The 15,615-nt window shown below is 34.0% G+C and overlaps 1 protein-coding gene across 11 annotated transcripts in view; it reads right to left on the bottom strand.

Moving 5' to 3' along the window:
• FANCL (FA complementation group L) overlaps positions 1-15,615 on the bottom strand; it is an 89,366-nt gene that overhangs the window by 17,758 nt on the left and 55,993 nt on the right. The window contains exon 7 of one of the 11 annotated variants that reach the window (XM_060412160.1): positions 13,229-13,262. The exons of the other annotated variants lie outside the window; for them this stretch is intronic. Within the exon in view, the coding sequence (XP_060268143.1) occupies positions 13,229-13,262 (34 nt within the window). The remainder of the gene's footprint in view (positions 1-13,228; positions 13,263-15,615) is intronic. 11 annotated transcript variants of the gene reach the window in all.

Genomic DNA, 15,615 nt, shown 5'->3' with positions numbered 1-15,615 from the left:
AAAACATAAATTAACAGAAAAAACAAACAGCTCCCAAAAATAGACCTGAGAGTATCTCTACTAGACAAAAAAATTTGAAACAACTGATACATACACTTTAAAGTAAATTGTAGAGAAAGTCAAGATAACAATGTATAGAAAATACAGAAAAAGAAAACCTTGAAAAAACATGAAAATAACAATAACTAAAAATGAAAAATTCACTAAGAGAATTCAAAGATGAGTTTGAACAGGCAAAAAGAAGAAATCTGTGAACATAAAGACAGGACAACAGAAGTTACTATGTCTGAGAAGTAGGAAGAGAAAAGATCGAAGAAAAGTGCACAGAATTTAAGAAACTACAACACCATCAAGTTAACCAATATATGGATTGTGGGATCCCAGAAGAAGAGAAAATGGCAGAATATTCGAAGAAATAATGACTAAAAAATCCCCAAATTTGGTGAAATACATAAATATACACATCAAAGAAGCTCAATGAACTCCAACAGATCCACAAAAGACACATTAAAATCAAGCTTTCAAACGACAGAGAGCCTTCAAAGAGATTGAGATGTGACTCATCACATACAAGGGAGTGTCAAAAACTATCAGCAGATTTCTCATCAGAAATTTGATGACCAGAAAACAGTGGGTGATATATTCAAAGTGCTAAAAAAATTTTTAAGTCACAAAAAATCCTAAAGCTGGCAAAATTATCCATCAATGTAGTGAGAAATGAAGCCATTCCCAGATACACAAAAGGAGTCTGCTACCATTTAAACCTGTCCTTTGCTGCTAAGTTGCTTCAGTCGTGTCTGACTCTGTGCGACCCCATAGACGGCAGCCCATGAGGCTCCCCCGTCCCTGGGATTCTCCAGGCAAGAATACTGGAGTGGGTTGCCATTTCCTTCTCCAATGCATGAAAGTGAAAAGTGAAAGTGAAGTCGCTCAGTCGTGTCCAACTCTTACCGACCCCATGGACTGCGGCCCACCAGGCTCCTCCATCCATGGGATTTTCCAGGCAAGAGTGCTGGAGTGGGGTGCCACTGTCCTTTAAGGAATGTTATTAAAAAAAAGTCTTATAAGTTGAAATCAAAGGACACTAGACAGTAACATGAAGCCCTATGAAGATTTAAAGATCTCAGTAAAGGTAAATACATGAGGCAAATAATAAAAGCTAGTATTATTATCATCACTTCATGGGAAATAGACAGGGAAACAGTGTCAGACTTTATTTTTTGGGGCTCCAAAATCACTGCAGATGGTGACTGCAGCCATGAAATTAAAAGATGCTTACTCCTTGGAAGAAAAGTTATGACCAACCTAGATAGCATATTCAAAAGCAGAGACATTACTTTGTCGACTAAGGTCCGTCTAGTCAAGGCTGTGGTTTTTCCTGTGGTCATGTATGGATGTGAGAGTTGGACTGTGAAGAAGGCTGAGCACTGAAGAATTGATGCTTTTGAACTGTGGTGTTGGAGAAGACTCTTGAGAGTCCCTTGGACTGCAAGGAGATCCAACCAATCCATTCTGAAGGAGATCAGTCCTGGGATTTCTGTTGAAGGACTGATGCTAAAGCTGAAACTCCAGTACTTTGGCCACCTCATGCGAAGAATTGACTCACTGAAGTTAAGCTGGTATATAAATTACACTGGATTATAACTTCAATATGTTAAATGTAATCCTAACAGTAACCATAGAGGAAATAACTATAGAATATCCAGGACAATATATGACAGAAGGAATTTAAATGTTTAACCTCCAAAAAAATCAATTGAACTCTAAAGCAAAATGACAGATTAAGTGCCTCCTTATCAGTATTAAACTATAAATGTAAATGGATTGAACCGTCTAATCAAAAGACATATTGGCAGGGTGGTATACAACTACATGCTATCAATAACATTCTCACTTTAGATCCACAGACACAAATCAGCTGAAACTGAAAGAATGAAAAAAGATATTCCATGTAAACAATCACCAAAAGAGAACAGGAGTGGCTATACTAATATGAGACAAAACAGACTTAAAATCAAAATAGATTATAAGAAACAAAGAACATTATGTATTAATAAAAGGTTTTATTCATCACAAATTTATAAGAATTAAAAACTTTCATGCAGCTCATAACAGCCATCAAAACATGAAACAAAAATTAATAGAACTGAAGAGAAATAGTTGTACAATAATATTTGGGTGACATCCATACCCTGCTCTCAATAACAGAACAACCAGAAAGATAAGGAAAGAGAGTACTTGAGCAACACAACAAACCAACAAGATCTAACAGACATATATTGAATACTCCACACAGTAACAAAAGTACATATTTCCCAAATGCACATGGAATATTTTCCAGAACATGTTTCAGGCTATAAAATACATATGAATACCTCTGAAAAGACAGACACCATATAAAGTATCTTTTCCAACCACAACTGAATGTAGTTATAAATCAGTAATAGAAAACTGGAAAACCCACAAATTTATGGAAATTGAACAACATACTCAATAAAGATCAAATAAGAGATCCAAGTGTAATCAGAAAATTGATTGTTGTTGTTTAGACCTATGGGCTGTAGCCCACCAGGCTTCTCTGTCTGTGGAATTGCCCAGGCAAGAATACTGGAGTGGGTTGCTATTTCCTTCTGGAGGAGATTTTCCCAACCCAGGGATCGAACCCACATCTCCTGAATTGGCTGGCAGATTCTTTACCACTGAGCCACCTAGGGAAGCCCAATTAGAAAAAACTTAAGAGACAAAAAATGAAAGCACAGCATTTAAAACTTACAGAATGTAGCAAAAGTAGTAAAGAGGATATTTATAGTTATAAATACATACATTAAAAAACAAGACCATCAACAACCTAATTTTACAACTAAAGAACTAAACTAAAATCAAAGCTAGCAGAAAGAAAGGATTAGAGAGGAGATAAGTAAAATAAAACATAAAAAGACAACAGAGAAAAACAATGAAACCAAAGGTTGATTCTTTTTAAAGTTCAAAAAGTGGACAAAATTTTAGATAAATTGACTAAGAAAAAAAGATAATTCAAATTATTAGAATCAAATATCAGTAGGGATATTACTACCATTCTACAAAAACAGGAATTATAACAGAAAAATTTCATGAAATTTTATGAAAAAATTTCATGAAAAATTATATACCAACAAATTGCATAGCCTTGATGAATAAATTCCTAAAAACATAAAATGGAAGACTAAACCACAAATAAATAGAGAATCTGAATAGAATAATGAGTGAGGAGACTGAATCAGTATTCAAAAGATCTCAGCAGAGAAGTTCTGGACTTGATAGTGTATCGATGAATTACAACAAACATTTTAAACAACTTAACAAAATATCATCAACTTCAGATATGTAGATGATACCACTCTAATGGCAGAAAGCAAGGAGGAACTAAAGAGCCTCTTGATGAGGGTGAAAAGAGGAGAGTGAAAAAGCTTGCTTAAAACTCAACATTCAAAAAACTAAGACCATGGCATCCTGTCCTATCACTTCATGGCAGATAGAAGGGGGAAAAGTGGACACAATAACAGATTTCATTTTCTTGGGCTCCAAAATCACTGTGGACAGTGACTGCAGAAGACATTTGCTCTTTGGAAGGAAATGTATGACAGAGTTAGACAGCATATTAAAAAGCAAAGACATCACTCTTCTGACAAAGGTCCATATAGTCAAAGCTATGGTTTTTCTAGTAGTCATGTACTTATGTGAGACTTGGACCATAAGGCTGAGCGCCAGAGACTGATGCTTTCAAAATGTGGTGCTAGAGAAGACTCTTTAGACTCCCGTGGACAGTAAGGAGATCTAACCAGTCAATCCCAAAGGAAATCAACCCTGAATATTCATTGGAAGGACTGATGCTGAAGCTCTAATACTTTCGACCACCTGATGCAAAGAACTGACTCACTCGAAAAGACCCTGGTCCTCGGAAAGATTGAGAATGGGGGGAAGAAGAGGGTGACAGAAGATGAGATGGTTAGGTGGCATCACCGACTCAATGGACATAATTTGAGCAAACTCTGGAAGATAGTGAAAGACAGGGAAGCCTTGAGTGCTGCAGTCCCTGGGGGCAAAGAGTTGGACATGACTTACTGACTGAACAACTACCACAACCACCAATACTTCTCAGACTTCTCCAAAAAAATTGATAAGGGTAAAATACTTCCTAACTAATTTTTAGGTGAGTATAAGGAGGCTATGGACATGAGTTTGAGTGAACTCCGGGAGATGGTAATGGACAGGGAGGCCTGACGTACTGTGATTCTTGGGGTCACAAAGAGTCGGACACGTCTGAGCGACTGAACTGACTGATTGACTGAAAGAGGTTCAGTCAGTCAAATCAGTCGCTCAGTCGTATCCGACTCTTTGCGACCCCATGAATCACAGCACACCAGGCCTCCTATTCATCACCAACTCCCGGAGTTTACTCAAATTCATGTCCATCGAGTCGGTGATACCATCCAGCCATCTCATCCTATGTTGTCCCCTTCTCCTCCTGCCCCCAATCCCTCCCAGCATCAGGGTCTTTTCCAATGAGTCAACTCTTTGCATGGGGTGGCCAAAGTATTGGAGTTTCATCTTTCACATCAGTCCTTCAATGAACACCCAGGACTGACCTCCTTTAGAATGGACTGGTTGGATCTCATCGCAGTCCAAGAGACTCTCAAGAGTCTTCTCCAACACCACAGTTCAAAAGCATCAATTCTTCGGCGCTTAGCTTTCTTCACAGTCCAACTCTCACATCCATACATGACTACTGGAAAAACCATAGCCTTGACTAGATGGACCTTGTTGGCAAAGTAATGTCTCTGCTTTTGAATATGCTATCTAGGTTGGTCATAACTTTCCTTCCAAGGAGTAAGCATCTTTTAATTTCATGACTGCAATCACCATCTGCACTGATTTTGGAGCCCAAAAAAATAAAGTCTGACACTGTTTCCATTGTTTCCCCATCTATTTGCCATGAAGTGATGGGACCAGATGCCATGATCTTCATTTTCTGAAGGTTGAGCTTTAAGCCAACTCCTCTTTCACTTTCATCAAGAGGCTTTTTAGTTCCTCTTCACTTTCTGCCATAAGGGTGGTGTCATCTGCATATCTGAGGTGACTGATATTTCTCCTGGCAATCTTGATTCCAGCTTGTGCTTCTTCCAGCCCAGCATTTCTCATGATGTACTCTGCATATAAGTTAAATAAGCAGGGTGACAATATACAGCCTTGACATACTCCTTTTCCTATTTGGAACCAGTCTGTTGTTCCATGTCCAGTTCTAACTGTTGTTTCCTGACCTGCATACAGGTTTAAGAGGCAGGTCAGGTGGTCTGTTATTCCAATCTCTTTCAGAATTTTCCACAGTTTATTGTGATCCACACAGTCAAAGGCTTTGGCATAGTCAATAAAACAGAAATAGATGTTTTTCTGGAACTCTCTTGCTTTTTTGAGGTCCAGCAGATGTTGGCAATTTAATTTGATCTCTGTTTCTTCTGCCTTTTCTAAAACCAGCTTGAACATCTGGAAGTTCACAGTTCACATATTGCTGAAGCCTGGCTTGGAGAATTTTGAGCGTTACTTTACTAGCGTGTGAGATGAGTCCAATTGTGCAGTAGTTTGAGCATTCTTTGGCATTGCCTTTCTTTGGGATTGGAATGAAAACTTACCTTTTCCAGTCCTGTGGCCACTGCTGAGTTTTCCAAATTTGCTGGCATATTGAGTGAGGCTATCTTTACTGTGATACTAAAGCCCCAAGAAAACTAAAAACCATGATCCCTTTTGAATACTGATAAAAGAAAAATCCTTAACAAAATACCAAATTTAGCAGCATATTAAAAATATTACACACACAGGTCAGGTGGGATTTACTCCTGGAATACAAAAATGGCCCAAAATATGTAAATCAATAAAATGTAAAACACCATACTAATGGAATGAAAAAAAATCCATTTAATCATCTGAACTGACCCAGAGAAAAACATTTGACAATATTTAACACCGTCTCATGATAAAAACTCAACAAAGATCAAAGAAAGTTACTGCAACAAAATAAAAGCCATATAATACAAAGGAACAGCAAACATCATACTCAATGCTCAAAGACTGAAAGCTTTTCCTCTAAGATCAGGAACAAAGCAAGGATACCTACTTTCAACACTTCAACACAGTACTGGAAGTTCTAGCTAGATCAATTAGATAAGAAAAAGAAATTAAAGCATCCAAATAAGAAAGGAAGAAGTAAAATTATCCCTGCTTGCAGATGATATAAACTTACAGGCAAAAAATCCTAAATACCACCCCCCAAATTATTACAACTAAGAAGTTAATTCAGCAAAGGGCCAGGATACCTCTTTGACCACTAGTTACATTTCCAAACAGCAACAATAAACAACCCAAAAAAGAAATTAAGAAAACAATTCCATTTACAATATCATCAAAAAGCAAACCAAAAGAAAAAAAGCCTTAGTAATTAACCACGAAGGTTAAGGACATAAAATGAAAACACAAATGGTTATATCACTCCTGATAAAAATTAACAGAAGAGATCAATAAAAGGAATCTCAACCCACATTCATGAACTGGAAGACAATGCAATCCTTATCAAAATCCCAATGACATTTTTTGGGGGCACAAACAGAAAACCCCATCTTAAAACTCACAGAATCTTAAGAGACCCTGTATAGCCATACAATCTTGAAAAAGAATAACAAACATGGAGGAAAAAAGTGGAAAGGACAAAGTGGAAATCACATTTTCTGATTTCAAAACTTCCTGTAAAGCTACAGGAATCAAAACAATGTGGTACTAGCATACAGACAGATAACATACAAATGGAACAGAACAGAGAGCCTAGAAACATACACTCATACACATGATCAAATCATTTCTGACAAGGTGTCAAGACCGTTCAATGAGAAAAGAACAATCTTTTCAACTAATGGAGCTAGAAAAACTGGATATCAATATGGAAAATAATTAAGTTGGCCCCTTATCTAGTACCATATACAAAAAGTAACTTAAGATGGATCAGAGACATAGATATAAGAGCTGTTTAAGTATAAAACTCTCAGAAAAAACACAGGGCAGAAGCTCTATGACACTGGATCGGGCAATGATTTCTTCAGTATAGCACCAAGGGCACTGGCAACAATAGGAAAAGTTAGACTTGATGAAAATTTAAAAATTTTGTGCATCAGAAGACAGCAGCAACAGAGTAAAAAGGCAACGCACAGAATGGGAGAAACATTTGCAAATCATGTATGTGATAAAGGATAAATATCTATAATATATAGAGAACTCTTAAAACTCAACAACAAAAACAACTTATTTTAAACTTGGCAAAGGACTAAAACATGTATCCAAAGAAGATACAGAAATGGCCAATAAGTACATGAAAAGACACTCAATATCTCTTAGGGAAATGCAAGTCAAAATTGTAATAAGATCACTTCACTCACACTCATTAAAAGAAAATAAGTGTTTAGGAGGATATGGAGAAACTGAAACTCTTGTACACTGTTGTAGGAATGTAAAATGGTACAGGACCTCTGGAAAGCAGTATAGCAGTTTCTCAAAAAATTAAAGATAAAATTACCAATTAATTATTGGTAATTTAATTACCAATTAAAAGTGGCAACTCATAGAGCTATATATGCACATCCACGTTCACCTGCAGCATTATTCCCATGAGCTAAAATGTGAAAGCAATTTAAGTCCATCAATGGAGGAAGGGATAAACAAAATGTGGTATTATACATGTAATGACATATTTTTGATCTTAAAAAGGAAGCAAATTCTGACATATGCTACAACTTGTATGAAACTTGAGTATATTATGCTCAGTGAAATAAGCCAGTCAAAAAGGACAAATGCTGCATGATTCCACTTATGTAAGGTACTTAGCATAGTCAAACTATAGAGTTAGAAACTAGAATGGTGGCTGCTAGACACTGGTGAAGAGAAGGGGAGTTACTGTTTAATGGGTATAGTGTTTCAGTTTTACAAGATCTGAAAAGAGTTCTGGAGATGAATGGTAGTAAAGGTAACCAAAAACTTGATGAATGTATTTAATACCACTGAACTGCACCTGTAAAAATGGTTAAGATAGTAAATTTTGTCTATCTTATCACAATTTTAAAAAATAATAAAGATGCTAAGAATGCCAGGATAGGCCTACGATACCATGGCAGCCTGAGCCTGACTGATGAACAAGCCCCTGTGGCTGTTGATCCATTTATATCCCTCAGATTGTTAACGCTGAGAAAAACCACGTCTTGTACAATGCTACTTAAGACCCTTAGTATTTGGTTCAAATACATTTCTAATATTCCATGTTAACTGTTTTTAACTTCCTTTACTTGGTATTAAAATAAAGTTCTACATAATAAAAAAAATTAAGCCAATCAGAAAAAAGCAAACTAGTCTAGCTTTTTGTTTTAGGTAGGAAGGACATACCACAAAAGGGTTCTACTCTACCCTCATCAAAAAGTTGACTATATCTAATTGTTATTATTCACACTAAAAACAACAAAATAAGGAAATAAATGTTCACAAAGATCTTTGCTTTCACAGAAGGTCAAGACTAATAAAATGTGTGTGTTGCTGGCTATCAATGTTACCTTCACAACCAGAGCCAGGGAGCTACATGCTAACAGGAACATCACTTAAAAAAAATAAAAAAATACTGTTCCATTGCCTCTGCTATCTACCAACTCCAAAATTCTGGTTTGCTTCATTATATCCATCTGCTAAGTTAGTTTGGCTTCTCATATTCAACTTTTTTTTTTTTAGCACAAAAAGAGGAAGAAAGTAAGTATATATAGCTGAGAGTATTAATCAGTGATTCTAGCAGATCATACTTGAATTAGCATCTTTTATATTTGAATTATCATTTCTGTCTTCTGTCTACTGGAACTTTATTTTCAATACGGGTATCTGTTCTTCCAAACAGATGGCTTAAAACACACACACACATATATATACCAATATTCAAATATTTTAAAATAGCCCTTGGATTAAAAAAAAAAAGTACAAATAGACATTGTATATTAATTTTCTAGAGTCCCTGACATTGACAAAACATGAGATAGAGAATGTTAATAAATTGTGTTTGTGTTGAGATAAAATTGCTTTACTGACAAGCTAAGACAATCCTTTTTATCCAAAAGCATTTTAAAATATAAATCACAATATTAAGAAGCCATTTGGAGACTGATACTTATATATTTTCTTTTACCTAGGACACTTGCTATATAAGAATATTTTATTGGTTTCCTCCAAACTATAGTCCAAGTATTCGTAATACATTAACCGGCACACTGTAAGACCAAACGGTATTTCTCAATATTTCTGTTGAGAAATATTTTACAATATATATATATGTTACTTGTTATATGTTATGTTAGTTTGTTACTTATGTTACAATATATATATAGTCATCTACCATAACCAGAGAGCCTGGTGAGACTGACAGTTGTTTTGTATTAATCATCTCTATTTTATTTTTCAGCATCAGAATACTTCCTGACTATTGCATATAAATGGAAATATTGTCTTTAGAGTATATGTAGTTCAACATACAAAGAGAGAGATAACACTTAACTTGTCATATATGGATGTGGGTGTGTTTATATATACAATTATACAACATAATATAAATGTATATTGAAAGAGGGTTAACTGTTACTAATCTAGACTGCTATTTCTTGCTCAGTAGTGTTGGTCCACTCTTGCCATAAGGGAGTATTTTCTGTTTGCTCAGTAACTTGTAGGCAGAAGGCTAAATAAAAGAGTCTTCTCAACAAATCTGACCAATCAATCAAAAAGACCTAAAATATTGACATCTGGGGTAATCTATTCTGAGATCTATTCAGGTGACTCTACAATGAGGTTCACAATTGACAAGCCCCCAGTCATGTACTCAGAGCCTTCAAATAGTTTATAATAGCTGACTTTTAATCATGAGCAAATAACCAAAGATGATAAGAAAAAGCAACTCAAGGAAACAGAAACTATTCAGGTGGGAAAAAAAGATATATATTATTAGTATCTCTAGGGACAAAAGAAGATATATCAATGAAGTAAACTCTTAGAAATTAACATGACAGTATTAAAAAAAAAAATAAAACTCAAAAGGAAGGTTACCAGAAAACGTTGATGAAATTTACCAGAAAGTAAAGCTAATACAAAACCCCATCTAGATAATTAAGAGTAGATTTAGACAACTGATGGAAAATTGTGGATTGAATGAGTTTTAAATACACAGAAAACTAAGAAAATGAAATAGACAATTGTTAACTCTAGGTGGTAGCAAAAACTGGGGCAACAAAGGAAAAATAATATTGAATACTAATTAACTACATGGTTTATCTCTGCATAGTATACGTATATGCTCACCATAATAATGTAAACAGAATATTGATAATCAAAATTACAAGATAACTATCTGAAAAGAAAAAGAACACAGGAAGTATTCATATGTGTTTGGAGTGGGGGAAAGGCAGAAGAAATAGCAAAATGAAATAGCAAATTCCTCATTATCTACCGTGGGAAGTTAACAGATAATGGCCAAACCAAACCAACAAACAAAAGGTAGTATAATTACAAGAGCATGTAATAATGCATATTACATTATAACACCAAAAGATCAGCTAACAATTAAAAGTGGTTGGCCCTGGAGAGGGAGAAAAAGGTGGGAAGGACGCTAGGTTATGCTGTTTTGTCTGAAAAGAAAACAAACAACAGCAACAACAAAAAAAAACCCTTGTAAATCTAACTCTTTAAACTATGTTCATATACAACTTTTATTAGAGTATACACTTTTTAAAAAATCAATAGCTTGGCCCATATTACAAACTAGAAAACGTGATTTTAAAAAAAGACCAAATCGCAATAGCAACAAAAACTATATTATAATTAGGAATAAACGCAACAAAAATGTACAAGATGTGGATTAAAAAACTATAGCTACTTAACTGGGGGACCTAAATAAACGTAGAGATAATCAGTTCCTAGACTGTGAATATATTAGTTCTTAATTGGATGGATAAATGTAAACCCAATTATAACTAAAAACTAAATTATCCTAAAGATTATCTGGAATAATAAATGCATAGCATTATAAATAATATTTCAAAAAAAATAAATATTTTGTTAAGTGATAAGCACAGGTTCAGATTAACCAGTGACATCCCGACTCTATAAATGAAGGCATTAAAGGTGATTTCACATTTTTTAAATTTTGCTGGCTTTTCTTTTTGCTCTGTTTTAAAGAGTCAATGTAGGGGTACTTTAAAAATACATGTTATTTAAAAAAAAGAAAGAGAAGCAGTTAGTAAGTTACTGAGTTCAATAGGATACCATGTCACACAGGTCAATCATATCACATAGTCTCAATAATGAACTAAGTTTCTTTGTTATGATTTCTTTGATGTCTTTTTATCCACACCACTGTAGCCACAATAAGATGGCCAAGAAACCAAAAGAATATTTAACCAATTAAAGACTGAACAAAAATCCAGTTCTATGAGTTCTCCAACAAGGACAGTAGAGAAAAAATGGAAAGAAAGATAATCCAGTAGATCAAAAAAGCAGAATATCCTTAGGGTCCATACAGTATGATACTGAGCATTTTCTCCATCTACCATTCTATTTGTTTTAAACCAAATTTATTTTATTAAGATCTCTTAGAAAAAGTTCATTATTTTCATATACATACGAACTAAGGCAAAGAGCAGCCTTGTGATTTGTTTGCGATTATACAATTAAGTCAATGGCTGAACTGTAAACAGAACCAAGGATACCCAACTGCTAGTCTGTTGCTCTAACTAATGGATCATTCTCACTGCTATGTAATAGGACTGTTTTCCTTTAATTACAATTTCTTCATTCACCATCAGATTATCAGCCACAGGCTTTATCATTAGTTTTGCTCTTCTTATATTCATGGCATTACTCCCAAGAATATGAGATTTACATGATAAAAGAATATAATGACCACTGTTTTCTATATCATATCCAATCTCTGAAAATTCTAGTTAACTGAAGCCTACACTTAATGGCATATTTACAGGTAAGGGTACAACTTTAGCATCTATTTTGGGTTGATCAGTGACCTGCAGAAAGGTAATTTTATTTTTACAGAATCACTACTGTCAATGCATGTAAAATCTTACATTAGAGCATCCTATGGTCTCATCAGTCTACATTATTCATATATATGATCTAGATATACAAGTCCAAAGGGCAGCAAATTAGATACATTTTAGAGCGTTTGTGATGTTGGGAAGTAGAATAAGATAAAAATCATGACATGCTCTTACATTCCTATGCTGAAATCTATAAAAGAAAACTGACTGGGTAAACAAAGTAAATATGTGACAAGAGGTGTGCAGTCACTTGTCTTTGAGAAGCACTTTGTGTTTCTTTGGCACATAGCACGGCAGCAGTAGAAGCAGCAGCCTTGCCCTTGGTGCTCATTTCTTACCACTCTAAATGCCTCCTCGGAGCCAGAATACACTGGCTGTTGCTGATCATGCTGTGAGACACCTGCACTGGCTACTAGGCTTGTCATGACGCACAAAACCCTACCATCTTCAGCTTGACATTGTGCAAGTTATAATTATTCATCCAAATGAATATGTCAGAGCAGCAGCAGCAGACCTCTCATCAGAGCAAAAGAAAAATACATCAAAACATTATCAACCCAGCAGGAAGACAGGGACCATAAGGAAAATTACCCATTTTTAATATGGATGCCACAAAGTCATGCCTATTATTTTACAGAAAGAAAGGAAAATAAAGATCTTCTAAGTTTAAAGTCCAGAAACACTGAATCCAAATAGGAAATGTACAAAAAGGAGACGAAATTTTTTAAAATCAATTATCTGGCACCTGTTTACAATCTTTTAAATGTAAGTTTGCTGTAAGACTACAATACTACAATTCTTTAAGAACCACAACTGTTTAAAAATTGTTTTAAAAAAGGAAAAAGACAGTAATTCTCACAAGCAGAACTGTTTCCAATAGGTCAATGAAAAAAATCACACACAGCAAAGAAGTTTGATGTTGCTTCACACTTTCAAAACATAAACTAATACTGCCAACACTTTTATCATGCTAAAACACTCAAGAGTTCATCTGGAAATAGCAGCAAAATCCTTAACAATGAACAGCTAAACTCTAACAATGGACAATTTTAGTAGTACATGGAAAAGAAAAATAAAATCACCTCAGACCTCCACAAATGAAGATACATCCAAATTCTATAAGCATATAAAAAAAAGGCAAGTGTAAATATAATTCCTATCATATTTAAATATGAAAAAAGTGTAACTTTTACAATAAACTTTCAATGAATATCTTTTAAAAACAAGATACAAAAAATTTTCTCATTCAAGACACATAAAGCAGAAATCACAATGAAGAGACTGATAAATGTGACCACACTGAATATTAAACTTCTGCTTGACAAAATATATCAAAGTTAAAAAGCATGCCACAGGGATAAAGACACTTATATCCCATATAACCAATACATAATTAGTATCCAAAGTATGTAAGAAATGCTTATAATAAAAAACAAAAATATAAGTAGGCAAAGATTATAAACACAACAATAAAGAGTATCAGTTCTTGATAGCAATTAAGATCAGAGTAAAATCAGAATGACATAGAAAGGGTGTGGGAAATAGAAATTACTATGCACTGCTGGGTAGGAGTATAAAGCTACACAACCAATTTGGGAAAATAACTTGGCAATGTTTAGTAATCTCAAAGAGTATACTCCTTACAATCCAGCATTTTCACTTCAAAGCATAAACCATTTTAAAAGTCTCACATATATAAAAGGAAACATAGAAAGATGTTTATAGCAGCACTGTTTAATAAGAAATTGTGCAAGAAATTGTGACCAACCATATCATTAGGACACTGAATAAACTAACTGGTGGATTCATATAATGAAATGATATAAAGCATTTAAAATGTACTATACAGGCACAGATCATGGGTAAATCTCAGAAACAATGTCGTTTAAAAAAGACTGAAAATACTATAGAATATGGCATAAACAAATGTAGCAAGAGAGTATGCATGGGTAGCATACACATCAATTCCAGAAAAAGATTTTCCTCTAGAAAGAGACAGAAGGAAACAAAGGAAAGGAGAGAAGAAAAAGTAAAACTTTAAGCCCCAGAACATTTTATTCCTAAAAGAGACAAAAATATATCTGAAACAAATGTGATAAATATTAAACATGTCAAATTTGAGTTGTGGTTAAAATGATGTCTAAATTTTTATCTGTACTATACTAACAATGTTAATATGTTCTTTTAATTAAAAAAAAAGATGCAATTCCAGTTACTACTAATTCTGTATTCTTAGAACTAATACAAAAATAGAAAACCTGACATATGACACAATTAAATCTAAATCTGGATTTGAATTAATATTATAAACACTTATTCCATGCTTATTTGTGCAAGGTACTTAGCTGGTGTTAAGTAGGGACACAAAATTTAGAAGATATTGCTCTTAAGATTTTGTAATGTTAGAGTCACAAACTAATTTTGTTAAATGGCAGGATAAGGTAACTGCTAACAGTCCTTTTGTGGAGATGTGAACTTCTTCGCAGATTAAAGTCTGGGGAAAACTTGCATGATTAAACATGTTAAAAAAAAAAACTAGGAAATTAATCAAAAACATATTCTTCAACCTTGGGATTTTGATAAATATTAAATTATAATCTAGAGATAACATATGGAAAGAGTAATACAATCTAGGTACAATGTTATCTCATGATCTCACATAATAAAATTTATAGAGGCAAACTGAAACTATTCAATTTATGTACAATTCCAATTCTTTAAAAAAAAAACACACAGTATATCTTATGTATTTATAACACATATCACAATACCAAAAGCAAATCATAGTGTTTTTCATCACCTATATTTTGCTGTGTTTTCTTGATTTCCATTGGAAGGAGGGAGATTGTTTTGTTTTTAAAGAAGAAAATGACAAAAATATATTTTAAATGTAGATGGTATAATTTAATATTTGAAACCTCATACAACAATGTAAATGCTGTTAGGCTTTTTTTTTTTTTTTTAAACTAACAAGACGATTACTTTACTCTATATGTTAGAATTTAAATGTAAGCATAAATTTTCACTTGAACCTACCAAAATTTCATAACAAAAATAAGGGTAGCCTCTACTCAGAGAGTATTTGTTAAATGTCAGTAGGAATTTTTTTCACTTTGCATAAGAATAGAAAGATTCTCTTCATATTGGTATCGATTTACTTGGTGAGACATTAGATTACCTGTCATTAGATTTCTCTTTGAACCTAACCACCATCCTGCCAGATCTTTAAAAGTCACACATGTCAATGTTGATGACAGAACTATTGATAATCATACCACATTTTATCTACATAATGGTACAATTTACAGTGCACTCCTAAATACATCAACTTGTTAGATATCACCAATGTATTGAGAAATTAAACTGACAGGAGCAGGAGAAATAATCAAAATAAGAATATTCCAAAGCATATGCAAAAAGAATATAGTATAAGTTCAAGGGCGAACTAAGGACAAATACTTTAAAACAA

This window comes from Ovis aries, chromosome 3 (assembly GCF_016772045.2).
Source record: "Ovis aries strain OAR_USU_Benz2616 breed Rambouillet chromosome 3, ARS-UI_Ramb_v3.0, whole genome shotgun sequence".
Classification (NCBI taxonomy): domain Eukaryota; kingdom Metazoa; phylum Chordata; class Mammalia; order Artiodactyla; family Bovidae; genus Ovis; species Ovis aries.
Note: the sequence above shows the minus strand (reverse complement) of the source record. Positions and strands in the feature narration are given on the sequence as shown.